Source organism: Mirounga leonina, unplaced genomic scaffold, assembly GCF_011800145.1.
Source record: "Mirounga leonina isolate KUSES-001 unplaced genomic scaffold, KU_Mleo_1.0 Mir_151, whole genome shotgun sequence".
NCBI lineage: Eukaryota > Metazoa > Chordata > Mammalia > Carnivora > Phocidae > Mirounga > Mirounga leonina.
In genome coordinates, this window is record NW_023270377.1 from 8,846,719 (window position 1) to 8,873,394 (window position 26,676).

Here is a 26,676-nt window from a genome sequence, read left to right on the forward strand (position 1 = left end):
AACTTTATTCCACAGACACAAGTGGCTGGTCAAATTAGGCCTATACCGTAGCTTAAAGATCTCTGATCTATGAGACAGAAATAATAAATAATCACTTACCTTCAAGGGTTGCTGTAAGAATTAAGTTGGTTACTACCTGTTTTTGGGCACCCAATAGACACTCAACAAATGGAAGCTGCTCTTCTTCTTCTTCTTCTCCTTCTCCTTCTCCTCCTTCTCCTCCTCCTCCTCCTTCTCCTCCTTCCTCCTTCTCCTTCTCCTCCTTCTCCTTCTCCTTCTTCTCCTTCTCCTTCTCCCTCTTCTTCTTTTTACTATTTCTAAGGTTATTCCAACTCAGTCTGTGACCATGGATCTATGGCTGTAAAACTTTCTGGATGTGCAGAACAAATTTCACAACTGAAAATTACTTTTCTGAATGGAGATCTCTGTGGAAGGAACACAGATCTGGGAACGTAATAAACAGGAAACGTGGGAGTTCTCTGTGGCTCCCGGCCCTGAGGACTCCACATTACGAGGACAAACCACTGCTATCCCAGTGTGTGGATGATCTTGTTTCAAAATAATAAATGCGTAAAGCTAAGATAGCAATTTTCCTTTGTAAAATGACCCGATACATGGCATTATGCTCCTAACTGCCAGGGCACCTTCTTCTTTCATGTGGTGGTAGCTTGTCTACTTAGCGTTTTTAACACCCAATTGAAGACATTCATCGTCATTTGAAAACAACTGTTCAAAGTTGAAAAGCTTGGATATTGTCCCACGGTATATTATCTTAACACAAACTGAAGATAAATGTCATCGAACTAAATATCAGAGTAAAAAAACTATGCCATGCACATGTTTATGTTTTTCGTAAGGTTGTTCTATATTAGTCTTTGGCATCTTGGGAGTCAGGTTGGGGTAATTAATGAGGGCTGGTGACAAGCCGCTGGGAAAATAATGATAAGTGGTGGCTAGCGAGTTGTCCCTACCCCTGCTTCCCATCCTTCACTCCAATCATAATCTCTGTCTGGGGCGCCTGGGTGGCTCAGTCCCTTCAGCATCCGACTCTTGATTACAGCTCGGATCATGTTCTCAGGGTCAGGGGATCAAGCCCCATATTGGGCTCCATGCTCAGCACAGAGTGTGCTTCTCTCTCTCCCTCTTCTCCCCCTGCTCTCTCTCTCTCCCTCAAATAAATAAATAAATAAATAAATAAATAAATAAATAAATAAAATCTTTTTAAAAATTCATAATCTCAGTCTCAGTTCTTGAGTCTACCCAGTGCACAATAGTTTGGATTCCATTATAACTGGGGTTGAATGCATGTACTATGCTAACTTGTTCAGGAAAAAAAAAGCAGTAACGGAACTTGATAGTAAGTAAAATATATTTACTTTTTTATTTTATAAATTTTCACATTTGCTGTTGTTCAGTGGTTGTTCTTACAAAACTAAACATATAAATCATCAGAAAATATCAGCATTTTGCTTTTACTATTACAAGGGTAAATGAGAACAGAGTAGAAACACTTTTGACTTAAAAGATGGGAAAGGATAAGATTATAAATGCTGTGGCATTTCACTCTGAAATGGTATGTCACACACAGAGCAGAGTAATTCGTCCACATGAAAGCTGTCTGTGGAGGCAGAGAGGTACTGCTACCTTCATCCGATGGGATCGCCACGTGGAATCTAACATGGAAAATGAGGCTGAAGAAGAGGGGCAAAAATGTTTCAACCGCTGAGGATACCAGTCCCCCACAGGATTTTAGGTTGGTGGTATTCGTTTGTTTTTCTTTTTCTTTTGGACCAAAAAAAATTATAATCAGGTAATAAGGCATCCAAATTATTAGGGCTAATAATCACTGGAATAATAATAACCTGTGCTGTTTTAATTATTATCAGCAATAGCCAACGTATCAATAACTCATTTTTCATTGTTATTTACCATTAGCATCTATATTTATAATATTTTCCGTAGATAGTAAGAGTTTTCAAATGGCCATGTTTGTGTTCTTACTGATTCATGTTCAAGACAAGAACGTCTTGTCTGCCCATAAGCTTTCGGAGTCTCGGTTAGTTGATCAAACAGGACATATGAAATGCTTAAGCTGTTGACATATTTGCATCGATGTTACGAAGGAGCTGTGACTTCATATTTATTCAGTTATGTTGCATACCAAACCGTGCATACACACGGTCGTTGTGCACACAAGGTATTAATCGATGTTCTGGCCCTGAGTGAAGTTGGGGACTTTGGGGAGAAACAAGGCTGCAGGATCTGCGCAGAAGTGCGTGCCCCCCCGGCCTGCATCACCCTGCTGGAAGCCCTCCTGGGTGGCGAAGGCAGCCCGGCTCTCTCACCAGTTAAACCTTTGCTCTTTGCTTGGACTACATCCAGAGACAACTCTGACAGGCTCCTCATCTGCCTGGAAGCCGACTGCGCTCGATTTCACAGATGTCGCTGGAAATATATGACTGAGTTTTAAGGGGGTGAGTTTTAAGGGATGGGGGTTGAAATCTGGTTTGATACGAACACAGGTTTAGTAAAAAAGATCCCTGAAGTCGAGGCTCCAAGCCACTCAGCAGGACTTGAGTGGGGAGATCAGCCCATGTTGGAGGCCTCAAGATAACACAGGAAATTCCCTGCACGGGGAGCAGGTGGGGCATATGTTATTTCTTCCGGGCACTGAAGTGCAGGTTGCCGGGAAAGAAGAAATGGCATAAGGTGATGGGAGGTTGACAGCTACTTTTTTCTGTAGCCTAAAAGGAGTCACCAGATGATTTGCTGCTTTGAGTGTCATGGGTGGGGGGAGTACTTTATCCTCAGGAAAGCTTGGGAAGAAAACAATTTGTAAATTACCCATTCAGGGAGCCGGAGTTTCCTACCCTCAAGCTGTACTGTTTTTACCCCTCTTCCAAGTTAATAGACTACAAACCGCACTTGGGTTTTCACTCAGTTAACCCACAGCCTGAGATCTTAAAAATCCCTGGGGTAGAAGGGGTAGCTTTCCACATTCCTGGGGGGACTGGAAATTGGGGCAGCATCCCCCTAAGGAAAGTTTATAGGCTTATTCGGCAATGTGAAGTCCGGGGAAGCTGGACTCTGGAGAGGCTCTGTGAGCGCAACAGTGGACTTGGCTCCAGCCACACCCCAGGGCCAGATCGGAGGCGGTCCACGTGCAGGGACGGAGCCTGGCATCCAGGGGCCACATGACAGGGCCCTGAGTCCAAATGTAGGGGAAGAGCACTGGGAAGGCGGCCGTGCCCACCAGGCTGCCTCCCGTGGCCCCTGCCCCCCGCTGTTTCCCGTGGGGACGCGGAGCCCCCTCTATCAGGCCAAAATTCAGAAGCGCAAGTAATCCTTTCAAATGCCTAGAGCAAAACAGGTAAGGAGTAAAAACCTGCGGATAACCATTTATTTTTTGTTTCTGTACAGCAGAAGCCTCTTTTTCTTACGGGTGTCACGGGCTTTCTGTCCCGCAGCCCTTTGCTGGGGCCACGAACTGGACCCTCCAACAGGGGGACCGTCGTGGTTCAAGCGAGGCCCCGCCTAGTCGGGTTGGGCTGCAGGGTGTGCAAACCCGGTGTGCTTTTCCGATGGCTCCTTGAATCAGCAAGTTCAAATCTGAGCTCGTAGTCGAAGGAAACGGGAGAGATTTGGACACGGAAGGGAACTACACCCAGGCCTCGACCCCCCTGCAGGTGAGAAAACGTGTCCCTAAAATTTACTGTTTATCTGGCTCCCTTGTCTCTGTTTCCTCTTGCGGAGCTGCCGCTGAAGCTGCAGCTTGTTGGTGAAGAACATCTGCCTCCAGCCTATGTCCTCGGCCAGGGCCCGCATGTCCGGCGTGATGGTGTCGCAGGCCGACTGGACTACCTTCTCCCACAGCTCGTCAGACATGCACAGCTACGGGCGGGAAGAGCCAGGGGTCGTTACGTCAGACACAAGTACAAGGCATCTACTCACTCGCAACATCACCGCCCAGTTCCTGGGGCCTGTAGGCAGCGGGGGAGGCGCGATGTGCACATGTGCACCACGACCCTCTCTTCGTGGGGGAGAGACGCGGGCACGAGCGGCTGGAGGGCAAAGCAATCCTGGATTCAGGGCATAAACCAAGGCCCGATCTCACTGAAGGCGAAAAAGGCAAGAGAGCTGTAAATAGTACATATACAACATTGGGTTGGTTGTTTTTTGTTTTTGTTTTTGTTTTTAAGATTTTATTTATTTGTCAGAGAGAGAGAGAGCGCACAAGCAGGGGAAGCTGCAGGCAGAGGGAGAAGCAGGCTTCCCCCGGAGCAGGGAGCCCGAGGCGGGACTCGATCCCAGGACCCCGGGATCATGCCCTGAGCCAAAGGCAGACGTTTAACCGACTGAGCCACCCAGATGCCCCATATACAACATTATACGGTTAATTTATATATGCATTATATTGTTCATTTCCAATGAACCACCTAACAGAGGCTGACGACAGTGCGGTCGACCTACCTTGCATCCAGTGCTGCAGTAGCTTCTCAGGTGGGAGCGTTGCTAACTCCTGCTAGGCTTGCCTCCATTTTATTTTATTTTATTTTATTATTACTATTTTTTTTAAAGTGGGCTCCACGTGGGGCTTGAACTCTCAACCCTGCGATCAGGACCTGAGCTGAAACCAAGAGTCGGTCACTTAACTGACTGCACCACCCAGGCGCCCTCTGACTTCCCTTTCATCAGTTCCATTCAGTTGCCATTATTCGTGAAAATCCAGAAGTGGAAAGACGTAGGCATTTTGGGCAAGCAAGAAGGAGCCCAGAGTCCCTTTAAACCCCTAGTGCCCGAGCATGCTGGCCTGGCTCCTCCCTTCTGCTCGAGCCCCTCTCAGACATGCCCCAGCTGTCTGAACCTCCACAACATCTTCTCTTACAATGAGGCGAAGAAAAGCAAGAAGCCTGTGGACCCCTCAAAGATCAATAACTCATGGAGCAACGGCTAAGGACAAGAAATTTTGTGTTCAGGACCGCATTTATTTATGTATGTCTATTTATTTCATAAATTATTTATTACAGTCAAATAATCCGAAGGAATCTCATATGGGATACAATGATGGAAGGGAAGGCATTCAGTCAATTTACACACAATGTTGCTGAAGAACCATGGTGTGCAAGGAAGGCAGATCCATGTCTAGAATAGGGCCAGAATCTGGGAAGGACAAATTGCTGCTTCCTCCATGATGAAAAGTCTGGGGTTACTCACCTGCCACCAAGTTACTGACTGGACCCCCCTGGAGTACAGCCTTTATTGGGGGCTCAGTATTACCCTCTCCTGTGGCAGTAGCCGGATTTATCTTGATAGGAGGAGGCTACTGTTGAGGCTACACACAGGCCCCATCTTTGCCACGGGCCATTTTGTTTATGAGCCCAGCAAACAGGAGGGTGGCTGGGGAAACATGCTGACTGACATTCACAGAGCAGAGCATTTTACCCATCTAATTACTGAAAACCTCCTCTGCATTAAGTGCCTTTTGCTGAGCAGTCACATGGGACACAAATATTGTTATCCTCTGGCTTATGCTGAGAAGTCCATCCAAATACCTCTTCCCTAGGAATCATCACTAATCTCCAAATCTGGTTCTTTTCAAGACTTTGACCATCTAGCCCAAACAGTAGCCTTTGCCCAGGAGAAATCCAAAAGCAGAACAGTTTTCCTACAAACAAATTCTTGTCTTTACCCTAAGGCCCTGGGGGACAAGCTGTACTTTTCCTTGGGAGGCGTGCTGCAGGTCTCAGCAAGGACCCAGACAGGCCCCCCACCCCTCCCACCCCCGCCATGTAGGCTGCAGACATTTAGAGCATCATCGAATCTGCTGGCTCATGAGAAGCCAGTGGCACGGCTGCTTACAACACAATCCGGACCAGCGGCTGCACCCCACTTATCCCTGGCGGCTTTAGGGCTACGTGGAGAAGCACACTCAAATTGTGTATGTACCTTGAAAACTAAAAAAGACCCACAAAGATCCATGGCCGCTTTCTTACGGTAAGAAGTAAATCTAAGGCGCGGGATCTTAGGTAATTTATTGAGATGGCAGGCCTCTCAATTTTTGTGCAGTTCGTCTCCACCTCCTTGGCATACACATATCTTGCCCGACCATCCAAGGTATCTGCTACCTCCTGCTCTTCAGCATGATGTCATCAACATTGAGCAGCACATAGGAAGGTGACAGGATCAATAGATCTGTGATATATGACCCACAGCCAGAGAACCAACATCATCCTGATGCAAAATGAAGAAGGTATACTGTCATCCCCATCAGGGGAAAGCAAATCTATTGTGGTGCTCTTAGTGGAAAGTCCAGGAAGACACGAGGATGGTGCGTGACAGGGTGGTGGCAAGGGAGGAGGTGAGAGATGGCCAGACTGTAGGTGTATTTTGAAGGCGGTTCTCCTAAGACTTGTGAATGAATTAGATGAGAAGTAAGAAGAAAGGGAAGAATTAATGATGAGCTTTTTGGCTTGAGCAGCTGGGTGAATGGTGTTGCCAATGACTGAGAAAATAAGACTGTGGGAGAAGCAGAATTGGTCAATAGGTATGTGGCCGGGGGAGCGGGGGGAATATCAAGAGGTCTGGTTTTGACATATTAAATCTGCGATGTCTATACTACATGTAGGTGGAAGTGTTGAGCATGCAATTAGACTTAAAAGTAAGGAGTTCAAGGGGGCAACCTGGCCTGGAAACATATGTTTGAAAATTATCAGTGTGTAAATACTGTTTAAAGCTCTGGGATTAGATGCTATCACGTAGGTGTGACTGTAGAGAGAGAAAAGGCCCAGGGAAGAGCTCTAGGACATTCCAACAAGAAAGCAGTCAGAACATACTGCATGGAGCACTGGGTGTTATACAAAAACAATGAACAGTGGATCATTACATCAAAAACTAATGATGTATTGTATGGTGACTAATATAACATAATAAAATAAAATTTAAAAAAAAAAAAAAGAGAGAAAGAAAGCAGTCAGAAAATAAAAAAAGTTTCCAGCAAGGGAGACTGAGAATAAGGAAGAAAACCCAGAGGGAAATCCAAGGTCTCAAAGGCTGCTGAAAAGACAGGAATGTAAAACTGTTGTTTTCGCAAGATGGTGTGCAAATGGCAACCTTAACAAGAGGTTTGGATGGCACAGTGGGGACTGAATGCCTGGCAGCGTTGAGTCCAGGAAAGGACAGGAGAAGAGGAAGTGGATATAGCAAGTACAGTCACTCTTTTGAGGGAATTTTGCTTGGAGAGCAGAATGGGGAATCAGGTCAAGGCTTTTTTTTTTTTTTTTTTAATTTATGTGCTGATGGAAATGATCCAGTAGAGAGGGTAAAACTAGTGACAGGGACAGCTGCATGAGCAAAGTAGCGGAACAGAGGCACTGAAATGCACAGGTGGAAGTGTGACCGCGGATAATGAGGAGAACTTCTTACTGGGACAGGAAGTTCACAGGGTCGATGGGCAGAGGGATGAGGTGCCGGTAGAAGAGGGGAAGGGACGATGGGGCAGTCCTCTGGTGACTGCTTCGGAATCCTCCGTGAAATGAGGCCACAACATCAACTAAGAGTGAGGAAGAAGGAGACTTCAGGAGAGAGAAGAGAGTGTAACATGGACAGCTTGGAAGGCAAAAGAGAGTAAGAAACTCTGTTTCTAAGACAAAAGGTATTTTATGTATAATGCTGTCTTTGGTTCTGAGTCAGTTCTTAATGCCAGACACATGTTCAAAAAATATGGTCCCAAGAAACACGGAGAAAGAGGAGAAGTGAAAGGATGAAGCTCTCTTGTTTCTAATGTTGAAGATGTGAAAGCAGGGCACTGTGTTCGAGACGGCACACTATTACGGTCCTGCCTACGGATATATGGAGCTTGATGTGTGCCCTGCTCCATTCTGGATATCTGGTTTGTCGCAGGGCCAGAGGTACGCAGCAAATATTGCATCTGTTCCCCTCCCCATGCCATTTCCCGGCCCTCTGCAGTCAGGGGGCTGCAAAGTAGTTCTGGTCGAAGGGCTAGGAGTAGAAGTGCTATATCCAAACCCAGGACGTGAACCTCCAGCTGTCTCTTCCCTGCCACAGTGTCTGAGGAGACCACGCATTCCAGATGGTGCAGTACAAGACGGCGGCATCTCCAGTCCCAGATGGTCCCCTGAGCATCCAGCCCTGGCCAGCGAGAGGTCAGGAGAGCAGTAGCCTTCACCCCCTAACCTGTGGGCTTAGACATAGTATGAATAGCACCACATTGAAGGGTTGATGTCCCGAACGTTTCAGAGAGCATGGTGAGTGGGGAAGCCCAGTGGCCTCCCTTGTCTCTGGGAGGAAGGCCTAAGCGATTACCACGAAGCCCCCTCCCCCAACACACACAATGTCATGTGTGTGTAACCGGAGCTGGTGTCCGCTCCGGCCCTGGACACAGTCCTGCTCTGCCTGTTGCCATGGCCATCTCTACCTGTCCCGCACAAGCTGCACCCCACCCTGAGTACCAGGATTGGAATCCAACCCAGCATTCAACAGCTGTCTGAAGGGGAAGCACGGGTGCCCCTGATTTCTGTCCACCGACCGTGGGCCACCATTTCAGCCCACCTGGCCCACAGCCCGCCACCTACTTCCCTCCCTGCCCCCAGCCCCAGGCAGCCAAGCATTCCCATTAGCACCCCCCAGCCCCGGGGCCTGGCCTTGGCTCTGTCCTGCCTTGCTCCCCTGCATCCTAACTTCCTTCTGGGGAGGGGGGAAACATGTCAGCATCATCTCTATTTCAGGACACCATTACATTCAATTTTGAGCAGAAAGCAGCCAGGACTTTTTACTTTTGCACTTTCCTATATTTTTATGTTACTCTAAAAGTACTCTAATAAGGGAAAAGAAGGAATTACAAATAGAAATGAATAGTCTAAGAAGGCATAATCACTTAAGATCCTTTCTGCAGAAATATCAAAGCAAAAAGTATTACACATTCACATCATGGATACTATGACACAGCAACACTGAATCTTCCGATATTGACAGCCCACCAAACATCCTGATATCAATCAAATCACTTGTTATCTTCAACAGTCCTTCAAGGTCTAATTTCTCTGCTCGGATCACAACATATTCTAAATATAAGCAACAAAGGGAAACTCTTTGAAAATGTCTTAATATTGAAAAATTAAATGGATCTTCTGATCCTCCTTTAAAAGATTTGAACTCTAACACCAGAGTAGATGGCTACCCCATTGCCGGCACGATACATTTCAGGATATCAGTGTGTCTCATATAATGAAGATGACTGAAGAAAACTGAGATTTAGGGGGAAAGAAAAAAATTCTCAAAAGAGAGCTGAAATTTCCATCAGTGTAACTTCATTTGTGACTCATATTTTATACTGGAAATATTTACAGTTTGTTTTATATTATAAATTGGTCTACATAATACCCCCACTTAAGATGCCCAAACCCTGGGGCTCTTTGCTTGGCAGATGCCAGGCTGAGAAACAGAAGGTGTGCATCCTGACTATGGTTCCAGTTATTTGATCCAAGGCACAGCTAATCGTGGATTTAGCTCCCTCTCGTGGTGGTGCATGAACTTAACACACATGATGCTATTTAAAAGTTTAAAGGGATGCTAGGGCTTATCCACCAAAGACCTCTCCTTTTGGGCGCCTGGGTGGCTCAGTTGGTTAAGCAACTGCCTTCGGCTCAGGTTATGATCCTGGAGTCCCTGGATCGAGTCCTGCATCGGGCTCCCTGCTCGGCGGGGAGTCTGCTTCTCTCTCTGACCCTAACCCCTCTCATGTACTCTCTCTCATTCTCGCTCTCTCAAATAAATAAATAAATCTTTAAAAAAAAAAAAAAGACCTCTCCTTTTACGAATGGGGAAATTAAGGGTCTGAAAGAATATGGGTGGGGCGCCTGGGTGGCTCAGTCGGTTGGGCATATGCTTTCAGTTCGGGTCATGATCTCGGGGTCCTGGGATCGAGCCCCTTGTCAGACTCCCGGCTCAGTGGGGAGTCTGCTTCTCCCTCTCCCTCTTCTTCTGTGCTCTCTCTCACTCTGTCTCTCAAATAAATTAAAAAATCTTAAAAAAAAAAAAAAAAAAAAAGAATATGAGTGCTGCCCAAGGCTCCTAGTGGGTAGTGGCTGATCGAAGAACAGAACTCTGTCTTCGTCTGATTTAAACACCTCCCAATACCTGTACACAGTAAAGGTAGAAAAACACCCCCCCACCACCACCCCCCCCAAGCTTCCAGCCTTTTAGAATCTCTTGAGACCTTTTATTTGTACCATTTTAATATCAAATTCTTGGGCAGCAATCAGAATTGGGTTGCTGTAAATACAAGCAAACACATCAAGATCAGAGATGCTGGATCCATCCACCTCAGACCTGCCCACCTACCAGGGTGTGGGCCTCGAATCTCTATTTTCACCTGTTCCCCAGGTGCTTCTCCTACTTGGCCAGTCTTGGGAATCATGGTCATAGGGAGTTTGTAGCTGTTCCTGAGTCACGACCAAGATGAATATGTTTATATACCAGTCACCATAGTCTTGCCCTGTCTGGGCTTCAGCCTTTCGACTAGCTGCAGAGGTTCTTCGGGTCTACTCGGCTGTAGTTTGCTGAAGAAGGTTAGCATCAAGGCCTGGTGCCACCTGGGCCAAGCCGGCGGGCCCCCAAGCAGGTTCCCTCCTAGCAGCATTACCAGGCAGGAGTTTGCAGCAATCCCAGGGCGGGCCCTCAGGCTGCCTTTTTCGTATACCATGACATGGGATTCACCTTTCAGGGGTGTGCTCATATTAGCCCAGCTCCCAGAGGATGTCTCTTTGTTGTTCACCCTGAGAAATACAACCACCCAGCAACCAGGTTTTCAGGTGCTCATCCATGGAGGCTCTATGACTGGGTCAACATGGAATCAGAGCAAGAGCAGATGGTGGGAGTTAAAAGAAGTGGGTCGAGGGCGCCTGGGTGGCTCAGTCAATTAAGCGTCTGCGTTCAGCTCAGGTCATGATCCCAGGGTCCTGGAATCAAGCCCCATGTCGGGCTCCCTGGAATTGAGCCCCATGTCAGGCTCCCTGCTCCACAGGGAGTCTGCTTCTCCCTCTCCTTCTGCCCCTCCCCCTGCCTGTGTACTCTTTCTCTCCCCCAAATAAATAAATAAAATCTTAAAAAAAAAAAAAAAAAAAGAGGTGGGTCAGAAGCAGGACATTCCTGGGGAAGGTAAGAATATAAGTAAATGCCAAAGGCCCAAGAGAGCCTACCCAGCACATGAGAGATGTCCAGGAGAAAAGCCAGCAGAAAATACTAGAAACAAAGATGGGTCAGGAAGTGAAAGGCCTGAAACAGGCTCTTTAGATGTGACAATGAAGGGGTTACTGTGAATGAGGCCAGGGATATTTAGTTATATTTCTGAGGCATGGACAGAGAGGGGGAAAAGGGAGATGAGGTAGGCTGAGAGTAGACTAGTGGCTTTGGGAATTTAGGATGCCAAAAGACCAGTGAAATTTTTAGAAATCCAACAGAACAAAAATTAAGAACCAAAATAAGGTTACTAACTTTTTAATTTTTCCAAGTAAGGATAACTTGTTAAAATGATCATGTTTTCAGGCCATTATTTCATAAAAGAAGGGACATTTTGGGGTGCCTGGATGGCTCAGTCAGTTAAGCATCTGCCTTCGGCTCAGGTCATGATCCTGGAGTTCAGATTAAGTCCTGCATCAGGCTCCCTGCTCATCAGAGAGTCTGCTTCTCCCTCTGCCCCTCACCCTGCTCTCGTGCTCTCTCTCACTCTCTCGCTCTCTAATAAATAAATAAAATCTTAAAAAAAAAAAAAGGACATTTTAAATCTCCAAAACAGGAAGGCCTAACCTCCAATAAAGGATGATCATTTAGGCTGGCTCAGTCGGTAGAGCATGAGACCCTCGATCACAGGGTCGTGAGTTCAAGCCCCACAGTGGAAGTGGAGCCTACTATTAAAAAAAAAAAAAAGATGATCATTTAAATGGAATAAATTTGGCTTGATAACAAACTCCTTATATCTCATTTACTTACTGTTCTCATTTCATCATGGATTATAAAATCTTGCTCCCATTGATGATGCTAGAGGGTGAACTGCCCTGTAAACTTTTGTTTTGTTTTGTTTTGTTTTCCCAAGGAGAAAAGGAAAGAGATTGGCTGCAAATAGAGTTAAGAGTTTTTGGGTTCTTGAGGATGAGGCTGATTTGAGAAAATTTCCGAGAGGAGAAAACAAATGAAAGAAAGATTTAAAAATAGTAACTAAATGCAATATAGTATCCCAGACTGGATCATGAAACAGCAAAAGGACATTAGTGGAAAAACTGATGAACTATGAATAAAGTCTGTGGCTTAGTTAATAGTATTATATCAGTATTAATTGCTGAGTTTTGATAAATGTCCCAGTTATTTAAGATGTTGGTGTTAGGGAAAGCTTATGAAGGGTATATACAAACTGTATTATCTTTGCAACACTTACAAATCTAAAATTATTTGTAGGGGCACCTGGATGGCTCAGTCAGTGAAGCATCTGCCTTCGGCTCATGATCTCAGGTCCTTGGGTTCGAGCCCCTCATTGGGCTCAGTGGGGAGTTGCTTCTCCCTCTGCCTCTGCCGTTACCCCATCCCCTTGTTCTCTCTCTCTCTCAAATAAATAAGTAAAATCTTTTTTAAAAAATAAAATAAAATTATTTATAAACGAAAAGGTTTTTAGGGCCCCTTGGGTGGCTCTGACTCTTGATCTCAGCTCAGGTCTTGATCTCAGGGTCGTGAGTTCAAGCCTCGAGTTGGGCTCCACACAGGATGTGGAGCCTACTAAAAAAAAAAAAAAAAGTTTTTTAAAAACAATAACAACACATATCTTCTCCCATTCTGTCGGTGATAGACATTGGGGAGGGTATGTGTTATGGTGAGCGCTGTGAATTATGTAAGGCTGTTGAATCACAGACCTGTACCTCTGAAACAAATAATACATTGTTAAAAAAAAAGAAGAAGAAGAAGAAGAAGATAGCAGGAAGGGAAGAATGAAGGGGGGGAAATCGGAGGGGGAGACGAACCATGAGAGACTATGGACTCTGAGAAACAAACTGAAGGTTCTAGAGGGGAGGGGGCTGGGGGGGTGGGTTACCCTGGTGATGGGTATTAAAGAGGGCACATACTGAATGGAGCACTGGGTGTTATACGCAAACAAAGAATCATGGAACACGACATCAAAAACTAATGATGTAATGTATGGTGATTAACATAACATAATAATAAAAAAAAATAAATTTAAAAAAAAGAAAAAAAATAACAACACAGAGGGGAAAGGAGATAAGTGGCAGACTAAAGTCCCTTGGGTCAGACCTTGGATCCAGGTGGCAGGCGGCGCTGGCCTGCAGAGGAGAGGAACACCTCCCTCCCTGAGGTCAGAGGAAGGGATTAGAGATGGACACAAATAATTTGCTAATAAATTTGCCTGCAGAAATTTGAAATGGAAGCTTTTTTCTTTTCATTAATAAGGTAGTAAATAGCAGGACAAAGCAGAAAATAATGTATCAATGCAGGTGAAAACTAAGTATATGGTATGCAGATAAAATGTAGACTGAAGACAGAAATGAGTGGTTACTATTACGTGGAGAGAAAAAGGCAGCAGCCCTGGACACCATTCTCCATCTTCAAAAAATTCTGCTCTGCAAGGATACTGAGAGCTGAAATCAGCAACCTAGAAAAGGCTTACTTTAGAACAGCAGGTAAAGTACGGAGGATATATTTCCAAGACAGCACTGAAATAATGGCAGGACGCTAAGAGGGAGTCATCAAGAGGGAAGGGAGCAACACCTGGAGAGAAGACAGTTGCTCAGTGTAAGGAATAAATTGCACAAGACACTGCAGTTGCTGCCAGTCTCTGTCAAATCCTTCCATTTCATTTCGGGAACAAACACAGGCCCTAGCAGAAGCTTTCAATAGATCCCCACTAGTATATTCATGTATTTAAAATTCTTTTTCATTGAAAGTATGAATAATCAGCTTCTTATCAGCAGCAAATCTTAACTTTAATACATATTTTAATGGCAAAAAAATGTACAGTGATTACTCATAATACTTGCTTCTGGCTCTCCATTTTTAGGGGGAAGACCAAGTAAAAACATATGGTTTTATCCTCAAAGATATGAAATAATATAGATTATATTATTTAAAATTAATATATATCAAGAAATATGATGGCATTATTGTGAAAAAAATGTTGACTTTTTAGATAATAAGATTATGAATTGGGGTACCTGGCTGGCTCAGTCAGTAGAGCATGTGACTCTTGATCTCAGGGGTCCGGAGTTCAAGGCCCACAATGGGTGTGGAGCCTACTTAAAAATAAATAAATAAATAAATATAAATAAAAAGAAATGGGTGAATACTGTCTTCTTTTCTTTAAAGATTCATTTATTTATTTTTAGAGAGAGATAGGTCTCACGTGTGTTGGGGGAGCAGCAGAGGGAGAGGGAGAGAGAGAACCTCAAGCAGACTTTGCACTGAGGGCAGAGCCCAGTGCGGGGCTGAATCTCATGACCCCGAGGATCATGACCTGTGCTAAAACCAAGAGTCAGATGCTTAACTGACTGTGCCACCCAGGGGCCTCATGAATACTGTCTTTAAAGAAAAAAAAAGATTATGATTAAAATCATCTTGGGAAATATTTCATGCTCTTTTATAAATGGACATTGCCCCAGTATATTACAACTAAATACCGGGTTAGGTTTCTTCTGTTTCAAACAAACTCTAACTCTGATTAACTTAAGCCAAAAAAGGATTTAATGCAAGTGTGTTTAGGAATAACTAAAGGGGCAGGAACCAAGGCATCTTCCAGGATGCAGGGAGAGGAACCAATAATGGTTGCCCCAAGACCCTGACATTGGGTGAAATCAGCACCAAGTGTGTCTTCCGATGGCATCATTCAACTGAGGATTCAAAGTAGTGAGAGAGAGTCCATTTCGTCAGCCTGGGGCATGGCAGGGCACTAAGATGAACAATTCCCCAAAACCACCCACATTGTGAATAGATAATTCTGCAAAGGGCTGTTAACGGAAGAAAGAGAGATGGATTGAAGACTCACGACTCACTGTCTTCTTTCATGTGGCCATGCCTCTGCCCGAACTGTTGCCTGGACTTAGAATGCCCCTTGACCTGAAATGCCCCTAGTCTTCCAGACCACCTGGTGAGCTCTTATTTTCCCTTGAAATCCCAGATAAAGTAATCCCTTCTGTGAAGCCTGGCGGAGGAAATCACTTTGTACTGTCTTTGTACCTCATAACACATCCCTTGTTGAACTGCTCACATTATATTGTAATAATCTGTATCTGTTAGGGTCTCTCCTATTAGACTGTAAGTTTCTTGAGGGCAGGAATAATGTCTTTTCATGTCTGCTACCTCTGTGCCTAAAACAGGGCTCATGATAAAGTAAGTATTCAACAAATGCTTGCTGAAATGAATGCAAACAATAAACCACTATGTGAAAGAAAGCAAGAAAGCAAGCAAGCAAGAAAGAAAAGACTTTGAGGAAGCACAAGAAAAAACCTGCATAGACATAAAATAATTATCTGTTACCTGTGCAAATCTGCGTGATGTTTGAGAAAGCCTGGCAATATCTTCAAGATCCAGATAAGAAATGATATTCAGGAGCAAATTGTCTGAGAGCCGTTCAAGGAAGTCAAATTTACCTTCACATAAATTGAAGACATAGTCTAATATTCTTGCACCAAATATTAAGGCAATTTGAACTGTAATTCAAAGAAACCAACAAACCAACAAGGTTATCATGTGCAGTCAGGTAAAAACCATGATCTTTATCAGTAAGACGTGCTATAGGGCATTCTTCCCCGGGGAGTAATGTTGGATTCTGCTGAGTTATTCCCACCTTCACCAAGCTGCCTTTGGGACCAGTGACATACATTTGTGAGACATTTGTTTCCAAGTGCTGTCACTGCCATGAGATCGGCACCTTTGAGGGACACTCACTGTTTAACGCAGTAATGAACTACATCCCCTTGATCTCATCAGCACCAAATCCCAGTCCAGACAACTGACTTGACTAGTTCTCAGCTCCATCCTCACCGTCACCCCTGAATGGGCAAAGATGCTAGTCCATGTGGGTTTTCTACTATCCTTCCTCTCCCCAGATTAGTCTGAAACATATTAATATCTCTTAATTTTAGTTGTTTTTTTTTTCTTTGTTATACGTTTTCTCCACCAAACTTTCTTCTTTCCTCTTTACCTTCTTTCTTTCTTTTTTAAAGATTTTATTGATTTATTTGATAGAGCACAAGCAGGGGGAGGGCTGGCAGAGGCAGAGGGAGAAGCAGGTCCCCTGCTGAGCAGGGAGCCCGATGCAGGGCTCGATCCCAGGACCCCGGGATCATGACCTGAGCCGAAGGCAGTTGCTTAACCAACTGAGCCACCCAGGCGCCCCTCTTTACCTTCTTTCATCCCTATCTTTACATAATGGGAAAAAAAATAGAAAGAGGCAAAGAGGAAAACAAGTGGATATTTCATGAGAATCGTGTTAACTTTTTGCCTAATATTTTGTACAATTTTTCAGCATTTCCAAATTAGAAAATAGTTCAAAAAGAATCAACCAATTATAATGGTCTATCTAAACATGTGCAATGCAAGAAAGTAATAGCTTATTTCTTTTTTTAACCCAGTTTCCTAAAAAAAAAACAAGAAATGGCTAATAAGTAGGAAAACATGTGTGGAAGGATACATATTCAAATTTTAACAGTGGTTAAATCTGGGCAGTGACTTTCATTTTCTTCCTTTTGTTCATCTGTATTTTCTCATTTTTCTACAATATACCTATATTACCAGTGTAATTTTTTTAAATCTAGGAAGGAAGGAGGAAAGGAAGGAAGGGAGGGAAGGAGGGAGGGAGGGAGGGAGGGAGGGAGGAAAAGGGGAATGGAGGGAGCGAGGGAGGGTCGAAAGAAGGAAGGGAAGCCTGCTACCTCCTCATACAAGAGAGGAAGACAGGGTAATGATGGAGTAAGCATGTGGATTCCAGTGATCCCAAAGCTGGGGACTTTCTTGGTTTCTTTTTCTTTTTTTTTTTTTAATTTTTTTTTTTTTAAGATTTTATTTATTTGTGAGAGAGAGAATGAGAGAGAGCATGAGAGGGAGGAGGATCAGAGGGAGAAGCAGACTCCCTGCCGAGCTGGGAGCCCGATGCGGGACTCGATCCCGGGACTCCAGGATCATGACCTGAGCCGAAGGCAGTCGCTTAACCAACTGAGCCACCCAGGCGCCCCACTTTCTTGGTTTCTTGAAGCTCATTTTTTTTTCCCTTCTGATTCTGAAAGCACCACTATAACTAGTCTTTCTAGAGGCCTGTTCTTAGACAAGAGAGAGCTCTCTACTCTACAGGGACTAAATACCCAAGATTTGGGGACCACCTTCCTTCCTCAGCCTGAGCATTCCTTCTGGAGCAAGTAGGATGGAACTGTCAGGAACCCTGGGCTCCATGCAGAAGTCAGTAGAACCGAGAATTGACTGGTTGATGGGTCTCTGATTTCAGAATGGATGTAAGGTGAGGGCCATCTTTATGTCAACCTCTAACTATGCAATGTAGAAGAGCCAGGTATATAAGATTGGTCTCCAGAATGGGTTAGTCCAGCATTCCAAAGGCATTAAGGGTTTTAGTGGCTTCTGAATTCCAAGAGCTTCCAATTCAAAGCACTTTTAAAGTCCAAGGGCTTTCCAGAGGGAAAAATACCCTTGTCAAAAGTTTAACTCTAAAGGATAGGTTTGGTGGAGGGACGCCTGGGTGGCTCAGTTGGTTAAGCGTCTGCCTTCGGCTCAGGTCATGCCTACACTGGGTTCCTTCCTCAGCGGGGAGCCTGCTTCTCCCTCTCCCACTCCCCCTGCTTGTATTCCCTCTCTCACTGTCTCTCTCTCTGACAAATAAATAAATAAAATCTTTTAAAAATATAAATAAATAAATAAAGGTTTCGTGGAGAATGCCCAGCCTACCAGCAGAATAAGAAGAAAAAGCAATACTTAGTTAATGGAGGGAGAAAAAAAGCCCTTCGTATAATAAAACATCCCTTAATATAATTGGAGATGTTTGTTCATTTTTAAATGCCAGGAAAACATGCTCAATGAATCCTCAGATGTACGTTATGAAGCCTCTACCAGTAAAGTCCTTAAAGTGTAAAAATTATAAAAGGACAAACACACCTAGGGAGGTAAGGCGACAGTTTCAAAGTGTATGGGCACTGGGGTATTTAGAAAAATATTTTTGCTTATTTGTATTTTTTATGTAACCAACATGTATTTCTTTTGAGATAAGAAACAAAGAAGTTAAAACAAAAGCCATTCTGAAAAGTAAAATCCCTGCCTTCGTGGCGGACTATGTGCCACCACCCTCCAAGATGGCTCCACAGATTCTCTTCTCCTGGATTTATTTTTCTGTGTTTCCATCCCACACTGAGTTAGGCCTGATCTATGTAACCGATAGGACATTGTGTGAATGACATTCCAGTCTTGGTCATAAAAGGCGGTGGGGGTTCTGCCTTGCTGCTGCCTCTTGGACCACTCGCCCTGGGAGAAGTCAACCGCCATACGCTGACAACGTGGCAGCACTCCGGAGAGGTTCGTGGGGGGAGAGGTTGAAGCCTCCTTCCCGGCTACAACTGCCACTTGCTTGTCATCCCTGTGTGTGAGTCATCATGAAATTGGAGTCTCCAGATGACTGAGGCTCCATGCAGCACCATACAAGACCCAACTACCGAGCTAAGCTGCTCCCGAATTCCAGACCCACAGAAACCATTTGAATTAATAAACATTTACTAGTGTTTTAAGCCATTAAATTTCTGGGTAATTCGTTACACAACAATAGACAATAAGGATTTGAGTACTTGCAAGTGTTGTGGTGCCATAATGGAAACCCAAGATGTGGGAGTATCTTTGAAATTGGAAAATGTATGGAAAATTTGAATGAGTTTGAGGAGGGTGCTAAGGGCAAGGCTGAAGAGCTTTCAATAAACAGTATAATAAGTAAATAAATAGCTGGTAATAGAAGCTTGGTGGACTCTGAGGAGGCTTCACAGGCAAGGGCTTAAAGGAAAGTGAAGAAAATATTATTAAAAACTGGAGGATGGGCGATCCTTGTCAGGTAGTGGCAGAAACATTATTGCCTACTGAGATATGCGAAGTAAGAAATAGACTCAAAGGGATGTGATTCAGCTACGTAGATTTCCAAGTGAGGTGTTGAACATGCTATCTGACTTCTTGCTGCTTAAAGTAAAATGTGAGAGCAAAGAGAGAAGTTAAAGAAAATTTCTTAAAAAGCTGCCAGGATTTGCTGGTTCTGGATATTCTCTGCCTCCTCAGATGGCAAACAATGCTAAAATTAAGAAATGGCTCCCAGGCAAAGATCAAATCCGGAACAATCTCAGGAAAACATGGTATGAAGATGAAGCTGAGGGCACAGCTGGAAAATGCTTTGTTAAGAACCATTCAGTCAAATTTTAGAGCTTCCAAGAAGCTGAAGGGTATTGTCACTCAGGAGTCAAGAGCAGAAACCAAGTTAGAGAAGGGCTTATTTCAAAAAGGTGTATAGGTGTGGTTTTGCTTGATGAAGTGAACCCCAAAAAAGTTATAGACAACATATGAAGTTTTTAAGAGAATTCTATAGGTAGAAACACTGCCTGCCAACTAGAACTGAAAGGGTCAGAGGCAGTGCAAAAGGAAAAAGACTCCAGACACTCAAACTCCTACAGGCAGGAAATAGGCTGAGAAAACTAAACCTGCAAAGATGGGTTTCCTTTTGTGGACAAGGAGGATGACTCAGGATGGATCCAAGAGTCCAGGAAGTAAAACCAAGAGCCATGAAGAATTAGTACCAGATCTTGAGCTCTCATCAAGAACTGATAACCTCGCGCTTCCGACGGCAGGGTCTGGAGAAGGGGCGGCAGGCGCCATGTCCGGCCGCGAAGGTGGCAAGAAGAAGCCCCTGAAGCAGCCCAAGAAGCAGGCCAAGGGGATGGACGAGGTAGATAAGGCATTCAAGCAGAAACAGAAAGAGAAGCAGAAGAAACTCAAGGAGCTAAAAGCGAAGGCCGCGGGGAAGGGACCCCTGGGTGGAATTAAGAAATCTGGCAAAAAGTAAGCTGTTCCTTGTGCCCAAGGCAATGATGATCCTTAATTCCATTCCTGTTTAAACATCTGGATTCCCTGTCATAGCATCTGTTGCTACTATAGCTGGAATGAAGTGTTGTCTTAGATCCTGCTGTACATTTAAGAATAAACTTTTATAGGGGCTCCTGGGTGGCTCAGTTGGTTAAGCGACTGCCTTCGGCTCAGGTCATGATCCTGGAGTCCCGGGATCGAGTCCCGCATCGGGCTCCCTGCTCGGCAGGGAGTCTGTTTCTCCCTCTGACCCTCCCCCCTCTCATGTGCTCTCTCTCATTCTCTCTCAAATAAATAAATAAAATCTTTAAAAAAAAGAAGAAGAAGAATAAACTTTTATTAAAAAAAAATAAAATAATCATACAGTAAAAAAAAAAAGAACTGATAATCTCACTGAACTCTACCTCTGAAACTAATAATACACTATATGTTAATTAATTGAATTTCATTAAAAAAATAAACTGATAACCTATGCCTTACTGGATTTCAGAATTTCTGTGGACGAGTGTATACAGTGGTTGTCTCATGCCTGATCCACCATTACATGTTGGGTAGAGAGGGACAGAAAACTTGTCTAATTCACAGGCTTCAGATACAGAGGAGCTATGCCTGAGGAGCTGCACTTAAGGCATTATACGCCTGAGGTGCCCCATCTACCTATGGACTTGATCTATGTGATGAGATTTTGAACAACTAAAGATATACTGCAAGAAGAAAGAAATTTACATATGGGACTCCTGGGTGGCTCAGTCGGTTAAGCATCTGCCTTCGGCTCAGGTCATGATCCCAGGGCCCTGGGATGGAGTCTTGAATCGGGTTCCCCGCTCGGCAGGGAGCCTGCCTCTCCCTCTCTTCGCCTCTTCCCCTGCTTGTGCTCTCTCTGGCAAATAAATAAACAAAATCTTAAAAAAGAAAAAAAAAGAAACTTACATAGAAGGAAGGAATAGAATTTCAGAAGCAATGATGAAGACAGAAATGGCAGTAAACCCAGGGCAAATCTAAACAACTACTACTGTAGTAAACATGTTCAAAAGAACAAACTGGCAGAGTTGTCAAACAAGGCAAATCAAAACACCATTCCACAATCACAATTTAAGGCAGAGGTTTAGAATGTAAATATTCTAAAGTCCTTGATATTCAAGAGGCAGATAGAAATACTAATAAATATTAGATTTTTATAAGTCAAGTTAAACTAAACTTACTAAAATTTTAAGGGACAGCACAAAGGAAGGAAGGGAGGGAGGGACAGGGGAGGAAGGAAGAGAAAGAGAAAGGAAGAAAAAGAAATATAAGGATAACTTCAAAAATGGTTGCTCTATAATCAGTTGGAGATTGGTTCACAGCTGAATGAAACAGAAAACTCATTTTAAGGTGACTTAAACAAATAGGGGTTCATTTTTCCTCAGTTTGTGTGTGGAGATGGGCAGTAAAGGCTGGTGCAGAAGCTCCATTATGTCATTAATGAACCCTGGTCTTTTTATCTTTCTGTTCCACATTCTTAGGATGTGGCTATCACCCTCAGGGTCACTCTAAGATGGTCTCTGTCCCCTAGGCGTCATAATCATGCCAGTTAGAAGACTCTAGATAAATAATACATAATTCTGCCTATACTACTTTTTTAAAATTTTATTGTGTTATGTTAGTCACCATACAATACATCACTGGTTTTTGATGTGGTGATCCATGATCCATTGTTTCCGTATAACTCCCAGTGCCTGTATTATTTATAAGAGACATACTTAAAAGTAATGACATGGAGAAGCAAAAGTAATAGAACGGAGAAACATGGACCAATTCAAACCAAAAGAAAGCTGCTACAGTTATATTACCAGACAAAGCATACGTTAAAGTAAAACTCTCCAATGGAGGTAAGGAAGAACCACTAAGGAATAATTCACCGGGATGATTTACTACTTCTAAACTACTATACCCCTGGGGCCTCTGGATGGCGAAGTCCCTTAAGCCTCCGACTCTTTGTTTTGGCTCAGGTCATGATCTCAAGGTCTTAAGATCAAGTCCACTATCGTATCATTCTCTGAGAGCAGCGAGGAGTCTGCTAAAGTTTCGTCCTCTCGGGCGCCTGGGTGGCTCAGTCGTTAAGCCTCTGCCTTTGGCTCAGGCCAGGGTCCTGGGGTCAAGCCCTGCATCGGGCTCCCTGCTCTGCAGGAAGCCTGGTTCTCCCTCTCCCACTGCCCCTGCTTGTGTTCCCTCTCTCTCGCTGTGTCTTTCTCTGTTAAATAAATAAAATCTTTAAAAAAAAAAAAAAAAGAAAGTTTCTTCCTCTCCCTCTGCCCCTCCCCGTGCACTCTCTCGCTATCTAAAATAAATAAATAAATCTTTAAAAACAAATAAATAGGGGCACCTGGGTGGCTCAGTCGTTAAGCCTCTGCCTTCGGCTCAGGGCATGATCCCAGGGTCCTGGGATCGAGCCCCGCATCAGGCTCCCTGCTCAGCGGGAAGCCTGCTTCTCCCTTTCCCACTCCCCCTGCTTGTGTCCCCTCTCTCGCTGTGTCTCTCTCTCTGTCAAATAAATAAATAAAATCTTTAAAAAGTAAAAAATAATAATAAATAAATAAATATAAATAAATAAATAAACTACTATATCCCAAACAAAACACACAGAGCAAACACTGACAGAATTATGAAGAAAAAATGATAACCCTCCACTGCAGTGGGAGATTTTATAACCCTTCTATCAATACTCGTTACATCACACAGAAGTGAAATTATAGAATATTTGAGTAACACTATTAAAAAGAGTTATTAAAAAAAAAAGTTATTCAATGGACATTGTTGTAGAAAGACAAGGATCAAATATTAGTGAGTTATGTATCCAAATTAAAAAAAAAAATGGTTACCTCCCTCAATTAGAAGAAAATGTAAAGATAAGAGCAAATATTAATAAAATAGAAAAGAAACAATGGAGGTGATCAGGGAAACAGAAGCGTTGATTTTTAAAAAGATTAATAAAATAGATAAACTTCCAAGAACAAATAAGAAAAAAAGGACGAAAGCATAACTCAGTCCTATAAGGAATAAAAAAAGAATATAACTAACTACAACAGGGACTGACAAAAATTGTTACACTGGGATGCCTGGGTGGCTCAGTCAGTTAAGCGTCTGCCTTCGGCTCAGGTCATGCCCTGCTCGGTGGTGAGTCTGCTTCTCCCTCTGCCCCTCACCTTGCTCATGTTCTCTCTCTCTCTCAAATACATAAAATCTTTTAAAAAAAATTGTTACACTAACTAACTTACAATTAGACCTATTGGACAATCCTTCAGAAATATAGAACTTACTAGTTCTGACTCAAGAAGAAAAAGAAAACCTGAGAGACTATAACCAGTAAATAAATTGAATCCACTGATCGGATTAAAAAGGAAAACGTCAGGTAAAGCTTCAGATTTACACTGCTTTACAGGTGAACTTTATAAACTCTTAGAGAACAGACAAGCCATATTTTACACAATTTTTTCCAAAAAATAGAAACAGAAGGAAACTCCAAATTAAATTATGAGGCTGCTCAAACTAGTAATGGCGGTAGACAAAAGCAAAGTTGCATGTGAAAAATCACTTAGAAATGTACATGGCTGGGGCGCCCGGGTGGTGGCTTAGTCGTTAAGCGTCTGCCTTCGGCTCAGGTCATGATCCCAGGGTCCTGGGATCGAGCCCCGCATCGGGCTCCCTGCTCCGCGGGAAGCCTGCTTCTCCCTCTCCCACTCCCCCTGCTTGTGTTCCCTCTCCCGCTGTGTCTCTCTCTGTCAAATAAATAAAATCTTAAAAAAAAAAAAAAAAAGGAATGTATATGGCACAAATTCTAAATACAATGTTAGGAAATTGAATCAATCAACATATCAAAAACAGATAAATTGTGACCACTACAGTTAATCCTGAGATAATCCAAGGATGGAATAACTTTGGAAGACTATTTAATAAAGTTTGCCATATTAACAAATAGGGGGGAAAAATGATCATCTCAAAAATATAGGAAAATTATTTCATAAAGTTCTAACACCTATTTATGAATAAAAACTCAGAAAATTGATAATAAAAGGGAACTTTTTTAAGCTGATTATCTGATATAGGCTAGTTACCAGAATCCTAATAACAGTAGCAGTAATAATAACAATAACAAGGCACCCAGCTGTCTCAGTCAGTAGAGCATGTGACTCCAGGTCTCAGGGTCATGAGTTCAAGCCCCATGTTGGGTGTAGAGCTTACTTAATAATAATAATAATAATAATAATAATAATAACAACAGTAGCCAATATTTGCCAGGTATACCTCTAATATATATGTATAGACACACACACATATAGTGCATATAAATCATATATATAATCATTTGGTTCTCACAATAACTCTATGAGATGGGTACTATTATTATTCCCCTCTTAAAGAGAGAAAGATGAGAAATAGGGTAAGTGGCTTGCCCGAAGTCACACAGTGAGAACCAAGATTGAACCAAGCAGTATGCTCCACTGTGCCCCTCCTAACCATGATGGTGTATGACCTTTCATGTCAGGCATGATTAGAATGCCCACTCTCATCACCGTTTCTATTCAGCATTGTTTTAGAGATCAAAAAATAAATAAGTAGGGGCACCTGGGTGGCTCAGTCGTTAAGCATCTGCCTTCGGCTCAGGTCATGATCCCGGGGTCCTGGGATCGAGCCCCGCATCGGGCTCCCTGCTCGGCGGGAAGCCTGCTTCTCCCTCCCCCATTCCCCATGCTTGTGTTCCCTCTCTCTCTCTGTTTCTCTCTGTCAAATAAATAAATAAAATCTTTAAAAAAAAAAAGTAAGTAAAAGACATAAAAATACATTGGGGTTAGAAAGCAAGGACAAACTGTCAATATTGCAGATGATCTAAATATCAACATATGAGTCAAGAAATTCTACTGAAAAATGATCAGCATCACTTCTCTATACACCAGCAACAATTCAAAGTGATGACTTAATAGGCATTTGTCTTTTGACCCAGTAATCTCACAAACATATATTGACTAAATATGAAATGACCCATGCACAACGTTATTCATTTTGGCATTATTTGTATTGCCACAAAATTGCAAAGACCCCAGATTTTCACCACTGTGATTTTCTGGTGCATTCACACAAAGAAATACTATGCACTTCTGAAAAAAAAAAAAAAAAAGAAGGAGGAGGAGGAAGAGGAGTAGGAGGAGGGGGAGGAAGAAGAAGAGGAAAAGAAAGATCTTTAAAGACATGAAGTGATCTCCAGGATCTACTGGTGGAAAAGTAAGCTGTGAACAGTCAGGATAGAACTCTACCATTTGTATAAGGGGTGAGGGAATACAAATATATATATACGAGTTTGTTTATATGGCAGAGAGAATCACTGAAAGGGCACATAACAAATACAAGTGCTTAGCCCAGGGCAAGGGAAGGAAAGGGTGGAGCAGACTGGGATGAAACCAAGCCTCTGAATGTATATTGTTTTACAGTTTTGAATTTGGAAACACGCAACTTTTATATAATCTTAAAATTGAATTTTAATCTTTTTAAATTTTACTCTTTATAACTTAGAGGCACCAGGTGGCTCAGTCGCTTAAGCATTCAACTCTTGATTTCGGCTCAGGTCATGATCTCAGGGTCAGGAGATTGAGCCCTGTGCTGGGCTCTATACTCGGTGCAGAGTCTGCTTGAGATTCTCTCTCTCCCTCTGCCCCTCCCCTGCTCGCTCTCTCTCTCTAAATAAATAAGATCTTAAAAAAAGCAACTTAGCATTAAAATTATTTTTTTTACATGATTCTATTCTTAGCTACAAAATAATCATAAAGTACCTGGGAAGAATTTGAGTAAAAAATGTTGAAAGGTCAAATAAAACCTATATGAAGAAAACATTAAGACTTTATTGGAACACATAAAAGAAGACCTAAATTGATGGGGAGATACACCATGCTGATTTTGAGAAGACCAAAGGATGACAATTCTCACCTCAAAAACCTAGAAATTGAGTCCAATTCCAATTAAAATCTCAACAGGGGGGCACATGGGTGGCTCAGTCTGTTAAGTGTCTGCCTTCAGCTCAGGTCATGATCCCAGAGTCCTGGGATCCAGTCCCACATTAGGCTCCTTGCTCCACAGGAGTCTGCTTCTCCATTTGCTCCTCTTCCCACTCATTCTCTCAATCTCTCTCTCTCTCTCTCTCTCAAATAAATAAATAAAATCTTGAAAAAAAAAGGTATTAAGTAAATATGGTGCTCACTTCAGCAGCATGTATAATGAAACTGGGATGATAAAGGGGAGATTAATATGGCCCTGAGAAAGAATGACAACAAAATTAAAACCATTTAGATAACATGATCACATGATATCAGCTAGAAATCAAGAAAAAAAAGTAACCAAAAAATCCCCAACTACCTGGAAATTAAACAAAATCAAGCAGACTCCCCGCTGAGCAAGGAACCCAATGTGGGGCTTGATCCCAGGACCCTGGGATCATGGCCTGAGCCGAAGGCAGCTGCTTAACCGACTGAGCCACCCAGGCACCCCAAATTTTAAAGCTTTTAAAGAGCAAGGTATAGGACA

The 26,676-nt window shown here is 43.2% G+C and overlaps 1 protein-coding gene across 1 annotated transcript in view; it reads right to left on the minus strand.

Annotated features, from left to right (window-relative positions):
* Positions 1 to 1,236: 1,236 nt before the first annotated feature.
* FBXO36 (F-box protein 36) overlaps positions 1,237 to 26,676 on the minus strand; it is a 90,721-nt gene continuing 65,281 nt past the window's right edge. The window contains exons 3-4 of the mRNA XM_035006940.1: positions 15,550 to 15,722; positions 1,237 to 3,891 (exon numbers count right to left, since the gene is read on the minus strand). Of these exons, the coding sequence (XP_034862831.1) occupies positions 3,703 to 3,891; positions 15,550 to 15,722 (362 nt within the window). The 3' untranslated portion in view covers positions 1,237 to 3,702. The remainder of the gene's footprint in view (positions 3,892 to 15,549; positions 15,723 to 26,676) is intronic.